The sequence below is a fragment of the Gopherus flavomarginatus genome, chromosome 17 (genome assembly GCF_025201925.1).
Source record: "Gopherus flavomarginatus isolate rGopFla2 chromosome 17, rGopFla2.mat.asm, whole genome shotgun sequence".
Classification (NCBI taxonomy): domain Eukaryota; kingdom Metazoa; phylum Chordata; order Testudines; family Testudinidae; genus Gopherus; species Gopherus flavomarginatus.
This window is the reverse complement of record NC_066633.1, coordinates 5,100,789-5,124,634: the sequence shown is the minus strand read 5'-3', so window position 1 is coordinate 5,124,634 and position 23,846 is coordinate 5,100,789. Positions and strand designations below refer to the sequence as shown.

The 23,846-nt window shown below is 40.4% G+C and overlaps 1 protein-coding gene across 3 annotated transcripts in view; it reads right to left on the bottom strand.

The window, feature by feature from the left end:
- Window positions 1–23,846, bottom strand: part of RAB14 (RAB14, member RAS oncogene family) — a 36,099-nt gene continuing 12,253 nt past the window's right edge. For 2 of the 3 annotated variants that reach the window (XM_050926709.1, XM_050926708.1), the window contains 7 exons: window positions 17,023–17,081; window positions 10,521–10,574; window positions 8,534–8,711; window positions 5,477–5,543; window positions 3,542–3,629; window positions 3,140–3,170; window positions 1–906 (listed from right to left, as the gene is read on the bottom strand). In XM_050926709.1, the coding sequence (XP_050782666.1) occupies window positions 729–906; window positions 3,140–3,170; window positions 3,542–3,629; window positions 5,477–5,543; window positions 8,534–8,711; window positions 10,521–10,574; window positions 17,023–17,074 (648 nt within the window). In that variant the 5' untranslated portion in view covers window positions 17,075–17,081 and the 3' untranslated portion in view covers window positions 1–728. Of the gene's footprint in view, window positions 907–1,679; window positions 1,799–3,139; window positions 3,171–3,541; window positions 3,630–5,476; window positions 5,544–8,533; window positions 8,712–10,520; window positions 10,575–17,022; window positions 17,082–23,846 lie in introns of all 3 variants that reach the window. The other variant, XM_050926710.1, reaches the window with a different exon arrangement.

The window sequence follows — 23,846 nt, the reverse complement described above, 5'->3', positions numbered from 1 at the left end:
TACTGTTCTAATGCCAGTAATCAATTTATTTTCTTCATTAAAATCATATACACAATGTATTTAACTGTTAGCTCCATTCCTTCAAATTTTATACATATTTACGTTCTGTTAACAAATGTAAAGGATAAAATGGCAAAAAATGATGTAAAGCCACTGAGCACAAGAAGAGAGAGAGTGGACTGTTTTCCCTGTTTTAGACTAAGACAGAAGCAAGCAGTATACTCCTGCAACAAGTTATCCCACCAACATACACACCCGCCACAGGGAATTCCTCCAACAAAAGCACACTGTTATAGAGCCCACTTTCTACCATCAAGTTATTTCACAGCAAATAAACATCAGTTACTATGGACAGATTTAGAACAGTTACAGATGGGGAAGGAAGGCTGAAGAACCATAAAATTAAACCGTACAAGAAAAGGCCCTGCAAAAATGTAAAATCATGAGTCCAGCATCAGTGCTCAGTTTAAATCATGTATTGGTGACACTATCACAAGGACAACTGGAAAAAAAAATCTAGATTTACCATGCAGGAGAGGTTTTATTACTCTACTTGCCTTTGATAACCTGATTACATCTAAAGTTGTTTAGCAGTTTAGTACTGTGTTAAACTGTTGTCTCGGAGTTTAATTAAACCCAGTAAGATGTACAGAAGACAATGAAGCAGTCAAAAGTACTGCTTCCAACAGAGGTGAAAGGTCAAAAATGGAGCCATGGAAGAGAGGTCACTAGCAGCCACAGCCTTCTCTCTGGGGCTGGGGTTCACTGGTTAGTCGACCCCCCTGTGGAGCTGAAGGTTTGTGTTGTACACCTGACTCTGCAGCATTCAGATCCAGGCTTCCATCTTGGATATTCTGGTAGATTTTCTTGGCAGCCTCCAGGAATGCATCTTCAACATTCTCTCCTCTTCAAAAGAAGCAGCAAAATTAATTCAAGTTTTGCACTACATTACATTCTAGACTGAATGAGAAGTCATGAACGTGCTTGGCCTACCATCCACCTCTTTCAGTCACTAGCAATTGTGCATTGATTAGATGTTCTGTAAGAATGGCTAAAAAGACACACAAAGCTGGGTACAGTCCAATGTTCCCCACCTGAAGCAGCTATCCCCTCAAAAGATTTTGAAAAAGTAAACTGCTTAATGACGTCTTTTACAGATTACCTGGCACCGGGGACAGTTTTCAGATGCTATATCCAGCTTTAGGGGGAAAGAATCAAATCTGTCAGTTCACCCTTGACGTAGATTAGCCATTAGTACTTTTGGATTTCAAATACATCACTTTTAAAATAGGCTACACAACAGAGATGGGCTTTTTTCCCCTCCCAAGCATTTTCATATAATGGTTTTGACGGTTATAATAAAAGGCACAATAATGAGGATCTGTGGTAGTAACTTGCATCAACTGTTCTATTAGTTTCTGTAACTCTTTCTAAGTTAGGGTTTATTTAGGTCATCTACCATAGCACCTTTACAGCTATCCTGTTGCATAGCACTGATCTTTGTGAGTTAGTACTGAGCTAGTAGCGATACCAGCAGCTACAGATGGGCAAAGAACTGTAGTTCTGGTTTGGAGGATTGAGATTTCAGAATTTGTTCTCATTCTAGTTTGAAAGAAAAAAATTTCAAAATTCTCAGCAAAACAGAATTATTTGTTCTTTGCCCAGTTCTACCAGCAGACCTGGCACTGGAGCAGCGTGCCCGATCGCCTACACTGGAGCAGGGGTCCCTGATAGCCCAGGTTGCCATGCTGTGAGTCTGAAGCTGTTCTCCCCAGCAGGCAGGATTTCCAGCTGAATTCTGTCAAAACAGACAAGAGTCACAAAACTTTACAATTCTAACAAATCAGCAAGTTGCAATGAACTAATTTGTTTGTTTAAGTTTTCCAACCAGCTCCATTAGCAACTGCTAGACAAGTTTTACCAGTGTACACACAGCATAGCATAAAGCCCTTATTATCTGTACAGTGACATGCTATTAGTAAAGCCTCTCAATTAAAAAAAATCCCAAACGATACTTGTTAGTGCAGCAAGGTGCTATGGTAGGCCTGGTTTCTATTAACAGTGTTGCGAGACTTGCCAAGCCATTTAGGCTTACTGCAGTGTGAGAACACAAATATATAGGTCAACTGGATCTCATAATTCTTATCAAAATAAATTGTAGAAATCACAGAAATGTAGAACTGGACCTTGCTAAGTTATCTAGTTCAGTCCCCTGCACTGAGAGAAGATTAAGTATTATCTAGACCACCCCTGACAGGTGACTAACCTGTTCTTAAAAGCCTTCAATAAAAGGAGCATCCACAACCTCCTTAGGTAATTTGTTCCAGAGCTTAACTACCCTGCCAGTTAAGAAGTTTTTCTTAACATCTAACCTAAATCTCCCTTGCTACAATTTAAGCCCACAGCTTCTTGTCCTGTCCTCTGCGGCTAAGGGGAACAATTTGTCACCCTCCCATTTTGGGGAGGTCAAAAGGAAATGCCCTACAGCAGCTTCTGGAATTGCTGCACCACAATCCAGCAATAGCACCTGTCACGCAGCTACATAGCCTTCTACAGATGCAAGCACCCTGAACATTCCATACAGGAGGTTTCACACTTCAAGTCTGAACTCTGCCCACCACAGAACTAGCAGGGTCATTAAAACGAGGAAGCTGCACAATCTATTAGACCAGCATAATTTAAATTTTACAGTCAGCTTGCAGCTTAAAGCACACACAAGAAAGTGCTCCATTTTATCAGTGAGACTGATGGAGGAAGTGTTGCGTGAGCTCTCAAGTGACATTAGTTTAGTAGTTTCAGTTTCCAATTGAGGTGGGGTTGGTTTTTTGTTGTTGTTGTTTTTTTTTTTTAAGTGTCAGCCCATCACAACTCAGCAACTATTTGCTTGGAAGATTGCCCAAAAGTGGAGTAACAAGATGGCTGCTGCAAGTTAAGGTCAAGATGAAGCAAAAATGCTAGGCATACTCTATTCCCCAATCTCCTGATGATATTTTTACTACAATCTAACCTGAGAAATCAAGTTCACCTTCAGCTACAAAACCACAGACTAAGTCCTTCTATGAAAACATACTAAATTTAAGACTGTCTTTATGGGAAATGTGGTCTTTTTGCTTAAAGAGATAGTAGGCCTACCACTTACGTTTTTGCACTTGCTTCAAGGAACAACAACCCTATTTAGAAATAAAATTGAAATGGTTAGGATACATGACATACTTCAAGAGAACCATATTGTAGTCACTGAAGTTTGAATCCTGAGATAAAACACGTGAGGGCCCACTGAAATTTCATGCTAAATACCACTTTGGAAGTATTTAAGGTTCTTTATTTAAGGTTCTTTTTTTAAGTAGGACATCAATATGCAAATTGCACTCCTAGTTCTAAGCTAGGCCAAGTTCTACTTTGCCTCAAATAGTCTAAAGTTTTATATACAGCTAAGTTACTTTGAAAAGTGTGCTCTAAACAGCTTCCAGTTACTAATGCAGAAGGTTCACTTTAAAACCTCTAACCTCACTGAAACGTAACAGCACAAAAGCAAACACACCATTTTCTTCCGCAAATTGTTTGGCTTCTTCATATGTAACATCTCTCTGTGCTTCCAGATCTGCTTTATTTCCTATGAGGATTATCACCTGGTTCGGAACAGAAAAACGTTAGCCTGAAAAACAGTTCAACTGCCTTTTTACCCCCACCCCAAACCAATTTACTATTAAACTAAGGCATGAAATTAGAATAACGGCAGCTCCTCACACAAACCCTGCCCATGATAAATGGGAGAATGCCAAAGCACTCACAGGGTATCTCTGGGCACATCTTCACTGGCAGCACTTTTAACACGGCTTGCGTAGTCGCAGCACAGCACTGGGAGAGACCTCTCCCAGCGCTCTTGAAAAAACCCACCTCCATGAGGGGAATAGCTCCCAGAGCTAGTGCACTGTCTACACTGGCATTTTACAGTGCTGAAACTAGCAGCGCTCAGGGGGGTGTTTTTTCACACCCCTGAGCAAGAACGTTGCAGTGCTGTCAAGTGCCAGTGTAGACAAGCCCTAAGATAGCCAGCTAAGGGGTAGGAAGCTCACCTCCTCCTCCCCGCCCCCACCAGGGAAAGGGAAGTGGATACAACCTCCCATATCAGAGGGTCTGCAGATGTCCAGGACCTCCACAAGCTTTCAAACAGCAATGCTATCGCTGTCCGTCCCTAAACTCCAAGTGTTCCCTCCCCCTAAAAACAGGCAGACCCATTCATCTGATCGACAAGACTCTGTAAAAGTGAAGACACTGCCCAAAAGTTTAAGCGACAGGTCACCCATGCACAGTCCCTTACTCTAGCAAGTAGGGCAGACTAGGGATAGTATCTCATTTCTCTAGCAACATCTCCACCATGAAGACAGGAATGATAGGAACTCCAGATGCCACATTCAACTCTTCTCCACTATAGGATTCCAATGGCCTGAGGGCTTGCGAAAGATACAGGTTTATTCTAAAACGTGATTATGTCAAAGCAGTCCTCTCTCATATCTACCTCGTGTGTATTCAGAGTCATCAGCTGATTTGACTTGAATGCTCATTAAAAAAACCCAAAAAAACCCACAAACATTGCAGAGGCAAAACAAGAGTAGGAAAGGGATTGTCCTGCGATCAGAAATGCACTAACTGAAAGAACAAGGCTTTACTCTCAGAGTCAGACAAATACGAAGTCTTAGGTCTTGTCTACACTACTAGCAGGATTGACAGGCAGTGATCAATCGGGGGGGGGGGGGAGGGGAGACAAGGAGGGTTGGGTGTCGATTTATCATGTCTAGTATAGACACAATAAATCAACCGCCGATCACTCTAGCATCGACTTTGGCACTCTACCTCAGTGAGAAGCACCTAGGGAAAAATCGACAGGAGAGCATCTCCCGTCAACACACCGCAGTGAAGACACCGTGTCAAGTAGTTCTAAGTATGTCAACTTCCACTAAGTTATTCACGCAGGTGAAGTTGCATAACTTAGATCACCCCTCACTAGTGCAAACCAACCCTTACAAAGCATTTTAAATAGCGAGAGACATAAGATTAGAACCACACTACAGGAGCTGGGAAAGCTTTCTGGCCTCCAAGGAGGAGCAAAGACCACCCTGGGAGAAAGACATTGGGTAGTTCCTTTGGATAAGATTTAAACTCATGTTCAAATTTTGAGAACAATGTAAGTTTTTACTAAGTAAAGGACAAGTTAAACTTTCAGTTTAAAAGCAACAAGTTGGGGTGAGAAAAGGGGCAGAAGACAGTCAAATGTATGTTCAATATTAAGGTCTAAAACTAGGAATAGAAAAACCTGGAATGAACTCTCAGTATGCCATATAGCAAGGACAGCACATTGCAAGCATATTTAAAAGATTACTACTATGTATCAAGGAAATACATTTCAGTTTCAACCTTGGATTTCTTGCTCTGGGACAAGAAGTGTTATAAAAACATAAAAAGCAGTGCAACTTACAGTATTCGGATTGGTGAGGTTCCTTGCATCTGTCAACCAGCTGCTTAAATGGTTATATGTGCTTCTTCTGTGAAGAGCCAAGTGAGGAGAATTTAACTATAGTATGTAGTCACTCTCAATAGTACCACTTTTCAGAATTTTAGTGTTTAAAATAGATTTGTCCCAGCGATGAAGTTCTATTCTGAATTCAGAACAGAACTTAGCCTGTTCTCCTGGGGTGGCTGAGTTGTTTAGCTACTTCACAGATGCAGTATTACTGCTTTCCATGAGGGTAACATGTTAAGACACACAGTGTTGTATAAAACTCAAAGGATTTCCTATCTAATACTCGTAAAGAATACTGCACTGCAGAATACTGCTTAGGTAACACTGCATAAAAGGAGATCTTTAAGTAATAACTATTTTCAGCAAAATAGGGTGCATACAGAAGTGTGCATGAGATGCAGAGAGAAAGCATAGGCTGGCAGAAAACCTGAACACTAAGCAACACACTTAAGGACGTGCCTTCAACTGTGCCCCAAACCGTATGAGGATTTATATGGTGCTTAGAGAATGTTCTTAGCTTAGAAACCAGACAATACCTTCAGGTTGCTTTTTTTCCTAAGCCATCAAGTCTCACTGATCATTCTGTATTTGGATGGGTGAGATTCTGTGGCCTGCATTGCGCAAGAGGTCAGACTAGATGATCATAATGGTCCCTTCTGACCTTAAAGTCTGTTCCTTTAAAAAACTGATTATATATTTACTGTTATCTGACTGTATACTCTTCAGCAGATCAATAGCTGAGCTTGCTCAAATGAAGGGAATTTGAACTGAGAAAGTGGGCAAGGGAATATCTTATATTGGACCAACTTCCGTTGGTGAACAAGCTTTAAAGCTACACAGAGCTCTCCAAGTCTGGGAAAGGTACTCCCAGCAGCAACACTAAACCCAAGGTGCAACAGATTGTTTAGCATAAGTAATTAGCACATATTCTAAGAGTCCATTCAAGGTGAAGTGGCTCATTAAAACCTTCCCCCCCACACAGGACGGGGGGGGAGGGGGGAATTAAATGGGTTACAGATTGTTATAATAAGCCATAAATTCAGTGTCTGCTAGACACTAAAAATCATGGACTGAAAAGAAAAAGTTATGAATTTAAGCTCCCAGTCTCATCTTTTGAAAGTGTTGTGCAGGCTTCCTTTGAGAATGAGGGCTGACAGGTCAGAGAGAGTGACTGCTTTGTGAAAAGTGTTCATCCACAGGTGATATGGTGTTGTGGTATTATTTTCCTGTGAGTTAATTCAATAGCACAGTGATTGTCTACTTTCACCCACATAGTTATTAGGGCATTTAGTGCACTGAATGTAGTGTACCACGTTGTAATAGGCAGGCATGGGATCCATGGATCTTGAAAGGTGTGGTGGTGGTGGTGTGGGGGGAAGAAATTGTTATCATTGTAGCAGTACAGATATGTCTGCAGGTTCTGCATCTTTTCTAGCAGGGTCTGGTGCCACTTTGAGTTATGTCCTGGTCTGTGGGGAATCTGGATTGCAAGTGGAATCAAAGCCATGAAATGACAATGACCTCCTCTGAGGGAACCTAACTGGTATATGCCTGCATCCCTGCAGGGAATAAGCAGATTTTTATATGCTTTGCTCCTTATTTTGGAAAGAACTCACAAGTTCTTCTTACCCTGTGAATAGCCTATATACCATTTCATAAAGAATGACGACAGTAAGAAAACATCTTGCATTCCCATAGCTCCTTTTAGAGGCTATCAGATGCCTGCTGAGTATCCTCTAAATCATTTCTACAGGGCAATGCAACTTAGTTTCAAAATCAGCTTCTCCATACATTGTATAATTTTATTCATGGTTATAAAACTCACCATCCATTTCTTCATGGATAACGAGGAAAAAAAAACTAATGTTTTAGTTCTCTAAATACATACAAATAAGGGATGTGTAGAAAGGTATCAAATAGGTGCCTCAACACCACCACCACCTAGTGAAGCACAGAGTACAGGACATTCGTTCATCTGTGACAGGACTGTGAATATTCAGTTGTGTTTCCATACACTGAATCTAATATGCTGATAAGATGTATATGGATGGTATACCTACATGCAAGTCAATTACAGATTATACACCAAAAAGAAACATAGTTGTAGTTGGCAATGTAATTTGTGACCATTAGTTAAGACCCTGAAGATATTTAGTTTTACTCTGACAAACAAACAATTTCAGTGACAGGGAAGATACTACATATTCCAAAAAAAACACCAAGTCTCTGCTATAAAAAATGACTACCTTGAGTATGAGTGCATACAAGCAGCTAGCTACTCACTATTTATTGTATTCCTCCCTTTCCGGGAAAGGTAGGCCACCTCTGTTTGAAAGACTACAGATAAATGGGAGAGTTCAAGAACAGGCCAGAAGCTTTTTAAACAGATCTACGTAACAGAATGCCATACCCCAGAATTCCACTGTATACGATCCCCGGGGGAGACAACTTGAGTCTGGGAATGTTCCCGTATCCCCCATCATGAAGATCATGATGGGGGGAGTAGGGGGAGAAAATAAGACACTTAAGTTCCATACCCTGAAATCTTAAATACAGAGAACCACCTTTTAGATAAGATAGTTTAAATAAATTGGCAGAATGCAGTAACACAACGATGCCTGAAGGGGGAGAATCAATCATGGAAGTTTCCAAGGAGAAGCTTATTTATGCAGGACTTTGGGATTCTGGTTAATAAATGTGAAACTTCAAAGTCAATTTGAAAGTAAACTACCAGTGCTACACACTTTTTAAAAAGGGGTTTGTAGAATGGAGGGAAATAAAGGGGAGGTTGCATAAGAAAGGGTGGGAAAAATCCACTATCCAGATACCTGACTAGTTTAGAAAACCAAAAGGACTGAGACCCAGAGAAATTTGTCACGTACAATGTAGTGACATTGTAAAGCAGTGTGCCAAACAGGCTTGGAAATAAATTGGTAGTCATACCACGTTCTATTTTAGCTATAACTACAGTTGACAAAAATCAGACAGACACACAGAGACAGAATCTCTTACCTAGTAATATCATAGACCATGAGAGCTCCTGCTGCTCCTCTGTAGTAGCTTCGTGTTACAGCCCTAAATCGCTCTTGTCCTGCTGTGTCCCAGATCTGCAGTTTAATTTTTTGGCCACTAACTTCAATTATTCTTGTACCAAATTCGACCCCAATTGTGTGGGGACAGTCAGCCATAACTGTCAAAGAAAGATAAATCAGAGGTTCACATTTTTCTACTAGAAGTCATCTCCCTCTTCCAGATGGATATTTTAGTAATGCCATCTTTCATATTGAAAGAAAAAAAAAATCTAATCTAGATCAACCAGCTTTCTAATAGTAAATTGTTTTTAATTTAAGCAGCATTGAATTATTGGTTATTTCTTGAAAACGAGCGTTTTAATGCACTGCTAAGCATTTAAGAATGGTCAATTCATAAAAAAAATCAGAAAATTCCTGAAGGAAGTTGCAAAAGTACGCATAATTGATGTGTTTGGCACTACAGCTGAGTAACTGAGTCAGTTTAGATTGCTGCAGAACCAACCCTTGTGGAAACAACTTTAACTTGAAGGCTTAGAAACACTAACCATGACTTGAAATAAATTCAATGAAGTTTTTTATAAATTTCCAACAAATGGTTAAAAACCCTGCACACGACCATAGGAGTGATCATGCTGGATCACACGACAGATCCATCCAGTTTAGTAAGACATTTTGAAGACTTGCCTGTAACTGATGTTTGAGGAACGTTTAGAAGACAGATCTAGGATAACCTGTTAATGGGAAATTCTTCCTCCCAATCCCTACCAGAGATCAGCTTATGCCCTGTCTTTTGCTCAAATTTAAGGTCTATTGCTTCAAGTTTATAGAACTTGAGGAATTACAAACACTTAAAGCATTCTCTCAGATAATATTTGATGGTCTCTTCAGAAGTCAGGCCACATGCAAGTGATTGCTTGCTATTTCCACTGTGAATTGGCTAATCAGAAGGTAAGTCACTTTCAGAACCCTAGTTCTCACCACACAAGCACATTTTGAAGCTGTGTAACTACTTTGCAAGCCCAAGGACATGGAAACTAAGCTACATTATCCACTATAGGTAAACTGCATGGAAAGGATAAGACGGAATTAAGAGCCACAGTAAACTTTCAACACTGAAGAAACAAAACTAGCAAAGCCTCAGAACTGGGAAGCAACGCTTGAGTCAATGTTTATAGAATCATAGATTATTAGGGTTGGAAGGGACATCAGGAGATCTAGTCCAACCCCCTGCTCAAAGCAGGACCAATCCCCAACTAAATCCCCAAATGGCCCCCTCAAGGATTGAACTCACAATCCTGGGTTTAGCAGGCCAATGCTCAAACCACAGATGAGAAAAAGGACACTGCAGTTATAAAACAAACAGTGATATATATACTCCTTAAGGAGCATGTATCATGCAGATGCAGTAGCTGTGACTCATGACAATCAAGCTATAAAATTAACTCCAGTGTTACTTAAACCTGCAGGAGGCTGCCTTTGATTTTTAGTCGTTATATCCCACTTTGAATGTCAAAAGTACTAACTCCCCTCAAAATGAACTTTTGCATTCCAACAGAGGCTCTACTCTCACCGAATACCAATGCAAAAAGGTGTAGGAGTATTTTTTAAAGTGGGGTTTGTGATAGTGTTTAGTAGCACACTATCAGAAGCCAACATGTAACAGGACCTTTCCCAGCACCATGCCTGTTACAGATATATCCTATGGGAATGCCATAGCCTTTATTTCACAGAAATCACTCTCCAGACATGTGGACAGACAAATGATCTGATGGGCAGCAGATTATGCTAAATAACTATTTGCTTCTATCTTCATCATTCTGACTATGATTAGTCTATGTATTTGCAATGGGTGAAGCACCAGAAGGAACTCATGCATGCTGGAAAATAGCTTTCAGAACTACGGAAGCAGGAAAGAGGGAGGAAGCATACCATCAGTGAAAACAGAGGCTCCAAATGAAGATACTCACATTTCTTTTCTGTGAATTGGTGAAGCAAGCAGGACTTTCCTACACCCATGTCCCCTGTTACAGAAAACAATGTTACTCTACTGGTAACAATGGCTTCAATTTAAAAACATCTGACAAAGTTTACATTGAAAACACAAGTGCCTTGCTGGAGCATGCTCTGCTATGCCTGTATGCGCAAGATGATGTTTCATAGCGCACCTGGTGACAGTACTTTTCCCTATAGCTTTGTTCACAGGCATAGGGTAGTAGAGGCATCCAAGGAATAAACAAGAAGGAAAGGACTTCAGGTTACAGCGATATTACTATTTGAGGTCTGCAAAGTCATACAGAAAGCTGACCCATTAGGCACTAAGTGGGAGAGAGACCAAGATTATTTGCAACTTTCAGAAGGGCAACAGAAATTTTAAAATTCCATACCGACAGACATTAGAGCAGAGACCTTTAATTATAAACATTTTACACCAGAAGGTAGGCATCTCCCAGTAGCTGAGAAAGTGTGAGGCAGCTGCTACACAGTCATCTTAGTCCTGTATTAGGCTTCAGCACAATCATGGCAGTGCACTTCAGGTAATACAGAACTAAACAATAAATTGTTTGTCTGTTCTCTTTAAGACAATCAAAGATCTCATAGCAACCTTGATCTGCACACCTTTAAGGCAAAGCTGCCCCCAGATTCATCAACACAAAACCCTTTAGAGTTAAATAATCAACACAGTGAGCCCAATCCTACTGTGAACCATCAAAAGACAAAACAGGGAAGGAAGATGCATGAGGAGATCATCTAATCCAATGGTTCTCAAACTCTTGTACTGGTGACCCCTTTCACACAGCAAGGCTCTGAGTGAGACCCCCCTTATGAATTAACACACACACACACACACACACACACACACACACGAGAAGATTACCTCTTGTTCCCCATGTCTACCAAGGACAGAACAAAAAGTTAATAGATAACTGTCCTCTAGCAAGCTATTTGAAGACTTCAGTCCCTCCTCAGCCTTCTCTTCTAGACTAAAGATGACCAATTCTCTCTTTTCTTTGAAGGTCATATTTTCCAAGTCTCTTCTTTTCATTCCTCTCTTCTAGACTGTCTCCAATTTGTTCACAGCTTTCGTAAAAGTGTAATGCCCAAGCACTGGACACAAGTATCCAACCTGAGGCCTCACAGCGCAGAGTAAAGCAGAACAATTACATTCTGTGTCTGAGGGTACATCTACACTACGGGATAATTCCGATTTTACATAAACCAGTTTTATGAAACAGATTGTATAAGGTCGAGTGCATGCGGCCACAATAAGCACATTAATTCGGTGGTGTGCGTCCATGGTGCGAGGCTAGGGTCGATTTCTGGAGCGTTGCACTGTGGGTAGCTATTCCGTAGCTATCCCATAGTTCCCGCAGTCTCCCCCGCCCCTTAGAATTCTGGGTTGAGAGACCAGTGGCTGATGGGGCAAAAATCATTGTCGCGGGTGGTTCTGGGTAAATGCCAGTCATTCCTTCCTCCGGGAAAGCAACAGCAGACAATCATTTCGTGCCCTTTTTCCCTGGATTGCCCTGGCAGACGCCCTAGCACGGCAACCATGGAGCCCGTTCAGCTTTTTTTAATACAGTCACCGTATGTGTACTGGATGCCGCGGACAGAGACGATACTCTAGCGCTACACAGAAGCATTCATTTGCTTTTGCATGACAGCAGAGACGGTTACCAGTCGTTCTGTACCATCTGCTGCCAGTGTAATTTGGCAATGAGATGACGGTTATCTGTCCTTCTGTGCTGTCTGCTGCTATCATGGGTGCCCCTGGCTGAGATCGGCCGGGGGCGCAAAAGCAAAACTGGGAATGACTGAGTCAATCCCTCCTTTATGCTTTCTAAAAATAGAGTCAGTCCTGCCTAGAATATGGGGCAAGTGTACTAGAGAACCAGTGTATCAGAGAGCACAGCTGCTCCGTGTCAGATCCCGCAGAAATGATGAGCTACATGCCATTCACAGGGGGTGCCCCTCCAACAACCCCACCCATTGCTTCCCTCCTCCCCCAACCTTCCTGGGCTACCGTGGCAGTGTCCCCCCCATTTGTGTCATGACGTTATAAAGAATGCAGGAATAAGAAATAGTGACTTGTTAGTGAGATAAAATGAGGGGGAGGCAGCCTCCCAGTGCTATGACAGTCCAGGCAGGACATTAAGTGGTGCGGGAGAGAGGAGCCCAGCATACCGCTGCTATGATAGTCCAGGCAGGACAGAATCTTTACTTTACACAGGAAAGGGAGGGGGCTGATGGAGCTCAGACCCCAGTGGCTATGAGGAGGACGGTTACCAGTCGTTCTGTACCATCTACTGGGAATGACCGAGAATCATTCCTATTTTCACCCAGGCGCCCCCGGCCAGCCTCACCAGAAGCCAGCCAGGAGCACTCATGGGGTTGATAACAAGGACGCTTACCAGTCCTACTGCACCGTCTGCCACCGGGCAGGGGAGAGGAGCGGATACTGCTCTTCACTGCTGCAGCATCGCGTCTACCAGCAGCATTCAGTAGACATAGGGTGACACTGAAAGAAGTCAAGAAATGATTTCTTTCCCTTTTCTTTCACGGGGGGGAGGGGAGTAAATTGACGAGCTATTCCCTGAACCACGCTGGACAATGTGTTTGAACCTACAGGCACTGGGAGCTCAGCCAAGAATGCAAATACTTTTCGGAGACTGCTGGGGACTGTGAGATAGCTGGAGTCCTCAGTACACCCTCCCTCCCTCCCTGAGCATCCATTTGAGTCTCTGGCTTCCCGTTACGCTTATCACGCAGCACTGTGTACCCTGTAGATTTTTTTTTTCAAATGCTTTGGCATTTCGTCTTCTGTAACAGAGCTTTGACAGAACCGATTTTTTTCCCCATACAGCGATCAGATTCAGTATTTCCCGTACGGTCCATGCTGGAGCTCTTTTTGGATTTGGGACTGCATTGCCACTCGTGCTGATCAGAGCTCCACGCTGGGCAAACAGGAAATGAAAATCAAAATTTTGGGGGGCTTTTCCTGTTTAACTGGCCAGTGCATCCGAGTTCAGACTGCTGTCCAGAGCGGTCACAGTGGTGCATTGTGGGATACCGCCCGGAGGCCAATACCGTCAATTTGTGGCCACACTAACCCTAATCCGATATGGTAATACCAATTTTAGCGCTACTCCTCTCGTCGGGGAGGAGTACAGAAACCGATTTAAAGAGCCCTTTATATCGATATAAAGGGCCTCGTAGTGTGGACGGGTACAGCATTAAATCCGTTTAACGCTGCTAAAATCGGTTTAAACGCGTAGTGTAGACCAAGCCTCACTAAAGCTCCAGCATGAGATTTGCCTTTTTCACAACTACATCATGTTGCTGATTCATATTTATGTTCCACTGTAACTCCCAGATCCTCTTATACAGTACTGCTGCCTACAATGGGGAAAACTGGTTATTTTGTGTATTTGACTTTCTTCTTCTCAAGTGTAGTGCTTCACAATTGTCATTACTGAATTTCATTTCCAGTTCAGACCAAATTTTCCAATTTATCAAGATCATTCTGAATTCTAATTCTGTCCTCCAGTGTGCTTGCAACTCCCCCAGTGTGGTGGTATCTGCAACTTTTATAAGCCTACTCTCCATCATCCAAGTTGTTAATGAAATTGAATAGTACTGGATCAGAGACAATCTTGCAGTACCCCATGGATATGTCCATCCAGTCTGACAGCAAACCATTGGTAACTATTCTGAATATAGTCTTTCAACCAGTTGTTCACCTGCTTCATGGTCATTCCGTTTCCCTAGCTTACTTATAATTTTAAATGCAACAGTAGAGATAACCCACAATACTCCACACATCTCTTGTAGGGTCAAGATAAGTTTACTACAAGTACCTTAATTTTGACACTATGCAATCATGTCCTCAAGCAGCTGGCCCCAGTAACTATGCAGCGTAATCTCTCAGTTAAGTTTTTTATAAATGAAAAGAAACAAAAGTTTGTTTTCGGTGCTGTAGGTTCCAAGTTCAACTGACAAACATGAAGATTTCCCTCCCCGCCGCCCCCCCTCCACACCATAATTGTGGCTCTTTTATGCAGCTGCAGCAGCAAAAAGTATCAGAAGAGCCACTTAGCCAAGGAAAGATTTCCCCAGCATAGTCATTGTCATACCAGTCTTAAACAGAATGTTGTAGGCTTTGGCAGAAGGGGTATAATTAGGGTGAGCAGACCCTCCAGAGCTGCCCAAATTGCACCAACGACTGCACCAGGTCACCAGACTTTGAGAGAATGAAGGAGGCTTAAAGCCACTGTAGCCTCTTTCCCCTAAGTTGCACTGCATGCATTCGTACCCACGGTAATTTGTATGTTCACATTTTTTTTTTTTTTTAAATAAATACAAGAGCTAAGGTTGCAGTTTTAAGACAGGGACATTTAAGAGCAGCAGCGTATTTTAGAGAGGGTTACAGAAATCATTACTCTGATTTAACCATACACTTGCATATGTTTGCCTGTACAATCCTGGAACTAGGCCACTCAGTGGTATCTAGCAGTACAAAGTACCTCACATGTATTTTTAAAACACTACCTATGAAACTTTTTTGTAAGTGTGAACAGGAAATCTCCCACTGAGGGTACATAAGAAACAACTGAATTGAATTTAGTCGGATTGTGACTGCAAACTAGTTTTTAATTTGGTTTTGTTGTTTTGTTTAATTGGAACTCTAAATACAGAGTGCACAAAAGCTTTCTCCCAGGCTGAGATGAACACTAATTTCCTAATAAAGACAAGTACAGGCTGCATTAAAGATAACAGCCCAAATTCTGAATTTTTCATCTAAAAGTGGAGATACCCCTTTGTGCCTCCCAAATTCTGGGCTGTCTGTAGATTCATGGTTGGCAATACAAGTTAAAGCAGTTGTGGGAGCTGATTCCCAGCATCTTTCCACATCCACCCAGGATGGCTTTCAAAAAAAGGATTTAAGACGACCCAACATTTTAATTTTATTTAAATTAAATACTTCCCCCACCTCCTTTATATTTAAAAATTTAAAGTTATGACAACCTATATTAAGTCCTAATCTTACTATGATCTATTAAAATCATTTCAATAAAAAACAAAACAAACAATCTTAAAGCAGTACACAATTGCTGCCAAAGCTTTAAAGAAAAAGTCAGACTACTGAACTGGTAGAAGTCACTGGCCAAGAATCCAGAGCCAGAGTCTGCTGAAGTGCTAAACCAACTTTCTGACAGCAATAGCCTCTTCTGCAGGTGCAGAGAGGATGTTTTCTTCATTTCTGTCTATTCAACTATTTCAGTTTTAAGTTGAGAAACCAACTGGAGTTGAAAAAGCAGGAAAGCTTGTTTTCTCTCTTCCCATCTATGAATAAAAATGAGGTGTGAGGATGAGATTTACTAGTTATAAAATCCTGAAGGACATAGTTACCAGAAACATTCAATTCACTATTTTTGTTTAATAAAAATCAGCTTTAAAATGTAAAAATGTGTTTTAACAAGAAAAATGTTCAGTATCCAGCATATAAGAATTTAATAAAAACAGTTTTAAAATGTCTGTATTTAACTGAATTCCAATTTTCACCAAATGCAGCACTAGTCAAAAATTAATCAAATAAAAATGTATCATTTGAGTTTCTAAATGAGTAAAAACTAAGCATCTGAGAAGTTTTATACTACATCTGTATACTTATAAGCAATTATCTTCCTGGTCAGCAAGAATATCACCAAATTATGCCAACCATTGAGAATCAAACTCTCTATAGGGAAACTGATGGTAGAGATGCAAAACAAGATTTAAAAATCCATTTAAATCAGCAAGGAAGAAACTGATTTAATTCATGATTAAAATTGGTGATTTAAGTCCATTCTACACTTCAGCCACCTACACATGGTGGAAGGGGGAAAAAAAAAAGCAAGAGATCTGGCTACCTTCAAGCCCTTTACACTGTGGAAGTGTATACTGGAGATCAAGAATAGCCAAAAATGGAGGCTACAGTCACCCTCTGAGATTGACAAACATTTCAGTATTGTAAGATTACACCAGAATATAGCCCCACCCTGCTAAGGGAATGAATACTGAACTTGCACTCACTCCCTGCTCATAAACCTGTCTTCCCTTGGAAGACAGTGTGTCAAGCATAGTGCTTTCTGCTGAGACATACCTGGTAAGCGGTGCTCAGAAAGAAAAGGTAGGTGGATTTCAGTAAATAGCACATACTTACTACTCTAACTTTGACACACAATACTCCGTAGATGAAGTTTTGTGGGGCTGGAGAAAAAAAAGGAACGATAGGAGATGCAAGGTGAAGTGTACCTAATGAAGAACATTGCTCTAGATGCACACTTAACAGAAAGTTATCCTTTCAGTAAGAACTCACCCAGAGTTCAGATACACTTTAGAATATCTGTAAGCAAGCATCCATGTATATACATATGTATTTATCCCAACATCTGCTTTTAAAGTAAAAACATTTTTCAAGTTCATACTTACCAATAATGATGTACTTAAAGATGTAGGAGTAGTTGTAAGGTGCAGTTGCCATTGTGGCACTATAAAAAGAAAAGAAATAAAATAGATCAGCAACACAGATTAACCATCTAAAACCACTAATTTAGATATATCCCTTCTCCCTGAAGAGTATAAAATGAGCTATCTTTTTATTTCAATCTCAGGTTTCTACTGTATTTCCATGCAGCCAACAGATTGACATATTCAAGTACTCAGAACACAAGACATCCAGTAATGGCCCTTTCGTGAAGCATTTTCTGCACTAGGGACCTTCCATGAACAAATTCTCACCAGTAAAAGTACTAGTCTAGCTTCTCTATAGAGAAGGCTCAAGTAGCTTCTGACACCAGTGGAAGTGTATAAAACAATACACTATAACAGGGTAGGCAATCTATGGCATGTGTGCCGAAGGAGACACATGACCTGATTTTCAGCGGCACTCACGCTGCCCGAGTCCTGGCCATCAGTCTGGGGAGCTCTGCATTTTAATTTTAAATGAAGCTTCTTAAACATTTTAAAAACCTTATTTACTTTACATAACTAAACTATTGTTGTATATTATAGACTTTAGAAAGAGATATTCTAAAACTTGTTAAAATGTATTATTAGCATGCAAAACCTTAAATTAGAGTGAATAAATGAAGACTCGACACACCACTTCTGAAAGGTTGCCGACCCCTGCACTATATCATCAGATTCTTTAGTGCAGGTGGTTTGACAGAAAATAGAACATTCCAACTTCCACATTTGTCGAGAAGTCTCAGTTTGACAATACAATGCTAGTTATGATTTAAAAACACCTTTTCTGGAATCAAAGAAAGTCCCAAAGGCTTTTCTAAAAAAAGTGCACTTTAACACTTGAATCAAAGCCATAAACACCATTTTGCCATCACAAATAACTTAAATTACAGTATACCATGGAATGCTCTCTTTGTAAACACTACAGATTTGCATATTTTAAGTCAGCTAACTTAGATCACTCTAGTTTATAGAGAAGGCTACTTCAGGCCCCATGCTCTGTTGAGTAAGAAGTCTAGACTTCCTACACCCAGGCACTGAGAGACTTAAGCCACAAGTCAGATGTTCAGGAAACTAGTCAATAATTGTTGCTTTGTCAGCCAGACAGCAGTGAACAAGCTTCAGTAATTTGACTACTTTTACATGATTAAGTTTCTTATATGAACTGACTTTATATCAACCTATTAAAAATGTTGACTTAAACTTTACTATAAATGGTATACTAAGAAAGATAAGGTGATTTATTCCGGGAAGTCTAAATACATAGAAGTAAGGAATACTAAGTTCTGTCTAGCCTGACAAACCAAGTCATTTCCATTATTTACCTTTAATTTATGCAATTTTTGGATCCAAACAATTTCAGATACCTGCTTAAAAACTGGAACTATAGTTCTTGTGAGTTTAACATTTACGTATGACTCCTCTGCCTCAATGAAGACTCTTTTTACTACTTCAAAGTACAGCTATGTCTGAGTCTAGTCCTGCTCAGATGTTTCCTTGGAAGCCTTGTCCCTTCGCTAATTCCCTTGGTGGCACTTCTCATGCATCTAATTTCCTACCCGCCCCAGCCACCAGTTTAAAATGAGGATAGTGCTGCTCACCCACATGATTAAGTGTCAAGTATTCTCATTAGTTCAACATCTTCCGTACTCACTCTCTTTTCCTACCCCCGGCATGTCAGATAACCACCAGTTACATAGAGGTGCTCCCCTTTATAAGGGATTTGGCTCTCTAGCCCAATTAAGTCAAATTACAATTTTGTGCAACTTCACCTCAAGAGACAGCACAAGTGTGTTTATATACAAAAAGAATCAGTCAAGTAAAATCAATGGGGAACACTACAGAAGTGCTGACAGTTCAATGGCATTTTGATATATACACATACACAAAAAACATTTCTTCTTACTCACCTATAAAGGAAACTAATCCAAACCAATGACCACTCAAGGCAAGGAAAAAGCTTGAGTTGACTAAACTATAACAGGAACTGCATACAGTGAATCCAAAAAGATGGTGTGGACAATAGTTTAGAGCACAGCAGGAAGGACAGAAGGAAGAGACTTCAGCAGGAACTTTTTATTTTCTTTTTTTTTGGGGGGTGGGGGGGGGAGAGCAGTGCAGAGATTAGTTTAAAATCTTAATGTGTGCCAGACAAGACCTGGCAGTACCAGTGACTTCCCCCTTCCCCAGCTGTTTTATTCAGAGGAAGCTCCCCTTTCCACTCTGTCCACCCAGACACCACTTCTCTACCTCTCTCAGGTCTCTTGAATTAGGCAATTTCCACTCCATGTACCCCAAGCAGCTAAGCAAATCATCTAAAACAGGGGTTCGAGACCCCTCAGGGGGTTGCGAGGTTATAACGTGGGGGGGGGCAAGCTGTCAACCTCCACCCCATATCCCACTTTGCCTCCAGCATTTATAATAGTGTTAAATATATATTTAAAAAGTCTTTTTAATTTATCGGGGGGAGGGGGTGTCACACTCAGAGGCTTGCTATGTGAAGGGAGTTACCAGTACAAAAGTTTGAGAGCCACTGATCTAAAACATCGTAAGTTAAATTCTATTAGGCCTAAACTAAGCCTAGATAGTCCAAAGGAATTTTTGACAAAGACTTATTCTGGTAATGTAATAGCAAAGTAAGTTTCCACCATGAGATGCTCCTCAGTAGCTCAGCACACCTTTGATACTATTGGGGGGTGAGGAATGGGAACTGGAGAGGAAATGGTCAGGACAATAGCTTTCTTCCCCTTCCACCCCAGACTATTGTGGGATCTTTAGTTCCCCCTCTAGAGACTGTATGAAAGCAATGCAAGACAGTAGTTTTGCAAGGACAATACTTCTTGCTGCTGTACTCGGTAGAGGAGCAATTGTGGAGTCAAACTTCAGGATTGAGCTTTCTCCTTCCACATAAAAGGCTCAAGTTCTTTCAAGCTTACACCACCAGTTACTGGATGTGCAGTGATACTTCTTGCTATATTCCTGAAGATCTTCATCATATTTAGAAATAAAGATTACTTCAATGTCAGATGAATGTTAATACTCCAAGTACATAAAGAGTTCAATGTCAGTGCAGCTTTTACAGTGTGGACACACCCGGATGCTGTAGATTTTCTGACTGCATCTTCCAGGTTTTATATGCTGGAAAGGAAGCAGAATGATTCCCAAAGAGCAAGACCATTCAGTGTCAGAAAAATATTAAACAGGTTTGCTGAACTAACAAAATCAGAATAAACTTAAGTTTGGCTCCTGCTTTTTCTCCCATATATATAGGGACAATATAAAGAATTCTTTATCAGCCTAGACACATCTATATTGGGAGTTAGGTCGACCTAACTACAGCACTCAGGGCATGAAATTTCACAGCTCTGAGCAACTTCACTAGGTTGATCTAATTTAAGTGTAGATCAGGCCTCAGGCTTTTGCCAGCATAGTGATGTCAATTTGGGGTGCAACTCCCTGTCTATACTTCTAACAGCCATAACCATGTCACCAAAATGATTAAAAATTTCAACTAGACCAAAGGAAGATTTAAAAACTAGAAGGAGTTACAACTTTGATTGTGTGGAGCATTCATCAAGAGTAGATATTTCAGAAACAAAGCCTAAATCAAATATTTCTTGAATGATCAAAATATTCCTTAAGATTTTTAAAATTCAGTTTTAATAAGTTAATGCACATAAAAGCATTTCCTCAATCTACAGTTGCTATATCACTTCAAAAAAAATTCTATGAAGCCACAAAACTTTCAGATGCATACTGTGAATCATTATTTTAAACAAATCAGTAACACTACAAGTGTCTAATCAATACTGAAATAGTACACTACATAAAGTAGCTAAAGAATTGCCATTCCAATTAACAGTATCTCAATTGCAAATTCAGAAGTAAGTTCAAGATCTTAATGACCACTCAAGAGCCTAGAAGATCAAGTCAAGTTCAGTTAACCATTTCCAGATGTCTGAAAGTGTTTGGGTCCAATACAGGTAAGTCCAATTTGAAATTAGCATCTAATTTGTTGATGAGTTATATAGTTAGTTTTATATAACTAAAAGTTAGATCACTACTCAGAACATAAAAGAATACCCTACTAGGCCACTATCTTATCTCCAGCAGTGGACTATCAGATACTCCAAAAGCTGTAAAAATCCTTATCCATACATCTGACGAAGTGGGTATTCACCCATGAAAGCTCATGCTCCAATACGTCTGTTAGTTTATAACATGCCACAGGACTCTTTGTGCTTATAATGAATGTTGATAGAACATGCTAGGGGAAATCTTAACCCCAAGTAATTAAGCTACTTTAAGTACATCAAGAGATTTGTCAGGCCATAAGTTTTATCCTAATATGATTAACTACTAGTATCAATCATGATGTCTAATCCTTTATTCCTACTACACTCTTTGCCAACCAACATAAAGACAGCATTCCATTGATTAGTTTTCTTTTATCATGTGTTATACCTCATGTCCCGTTTAATTAGTACGCCTCTACCCCGATATAACACAAATTTGGATATAATGGGGTAAAGCCGCACCCGGGGGGGAGGGGAGGGCTGCACACTCCAGTGGATCAAAGCATGTTGAATGTAATGCAGTTTCACCTATAATGCGGTGAAATTCCTCCCCCCCCCCCCAACAGCATTATATCAGGGTAGAGGTATACTACTCTTTTTAATGCCATTCAAAAGACTTTCTGCACCTCTAGTCATTTTCATTGCCATTCCCAGGACCTTTCTATTTCTACTATGTTATTTGGAATGGCATAAACTAGACTTCAGACTACCAAAGAACTATGTGTACCAGCAATTTTATAGAATTGAAGCATGTTTTCAAGATTCTCTTCCAGCTTATAAAAGAGGCTAAGGGGAGGAGGGCAGATATTTGATTTATAAACCTCCATCATGGTATGGAGAAAGTGAATAGGGAATTGTTATTAACCTCTTCACATAAAACAAGAACTAGAGGGCCACCCAATGATATTAATAGGCAACAGGTTTAAAACTAACATAAGTACTTCTTAACACCACACAGTTGGCTTGTAGAACTCTCTGCCATGGAATAATGCAAAGGCAAATGTACAATTAAGTCTTTTTGAACATACATAAGCTGAGAGAGGATATATCCATCGATGGCAATTAGACAAGACCCTCAGGAATGTGGCTCTAAAGCTCTGACTGCCAGAAGCTGGGGGGGCGAATCTTTCCAACTGCCCTGTTCTGTATGATCCCCCTGAAGCGCTAGTAATGACCACTATGCAAGACAGGACATTGGGATAGATAGACGAATGGTCTGACCTAGTATGCCAGTTCTTATGACCCTTCCAAACAGAACTGCTTCGATGTTAACAATGAAAAGTTCTTCAACACAAAAGTTATGTAACAGACAGGATATTAGTGAGGCCCTAAACTTTCTTCAGCATAGATAAGAATTTTATAGGAAACTTGTTATAGTAGAGAACCTATGACATCTGAAACTTTACTAACAATTAAGGAATTAAACAAACAAGTATAAGACATCCATTTTACTTCCTTCCTATTTTATTGTCTTAAATTGCTAAAGAATGAGCAACATGCAAGTCAGACTCTTGATTTAATTGGATACCTCTTTAAAGTTTGTATTGTCTAAGGCAGTGGTTTTCAACTTGGGGATTCACAGACTATGTCCAGAGTCTGCAAAAGGTTACTAGGAGAATAAAGTTTCAGATCCCAAATGAGGCACTCTTTCTGATAAAAAAAATGTGAATACCCCCACAGGTCAAAACACAGAATTATTGTCACCACCACAGAAGCCCACATATCAGACCCTTTTCCATGCTACATCAAAGGCCATGCCAAGCACATGCAACATTTATAGCTGAATTCTGTTCAATCAATCAGTCTTCTGCCTAAGACTCCTATGTTAGGGGTTCGCACACCACAGGTTGCATTTCCAAAGAGCTCTGCACCTTCATTTGAAATTTTAGGGGTCTGCAAACGAAAAAAGGTTGAAAACCACTACTTTGAGGCAGACATTAAGGAACAAGTTTATATAATCAGGTTGCCCCATCAAAACTAGCTGATTGTCATACTTGACTACAGTGCAAGTAGTAAGATATCACAATGTACACTGGAAAGAATAGTGTGAACTAATCATACACAGAGATAGACCTAGACATCACTGTGCATAATAATGGCAAAAGAGCAAGATATTAAGGGGAACATAAAAACAGTTATACTGGGTTAGATCAATGGTCCATCCAGCCCAGCATCCAGTCTTGACTTTGGCCAGTCAGATGCTTCAGAGGTAATGGATCACTCAAAATTGCTCTAGTCTGTTCATCTGCTGTCATCCAGTCCCACCCTCTTGCAGCTGGAGGTTTAGGGACACTCTGAGCACAGTGACAGAGAGTCCTGTGGCACCATATAGCTTATGTTCCAATACATCTGTTAGTCTATAAAGGTGCCACAGGAGACTGCTGCTTTTTACAGATCCAGACTAACATGACTACCCCTCTGATTCTGAGCATAGTGTTGTGTCCTTGACAATAGCCACTAATGGACCTATCCTCCATAAATTTATCTAATTCTTTTTTGAAACCAGTTATACTTCTGGCCATCACAACTTCCAACAGCAATATATTCCACACATTAATTGTGCATTGTGTGACAGTAATTCCTCTTGTTGTCTTCTTGTATTAAACCAGATGCATATTAGGGTCATCAGGTGACCCCTGGTTTCTGTATTGTGGGAAAGGGATACAACTAAGGATTTAAATGTCATTTAAAAAGATAACTGATATCATTTTA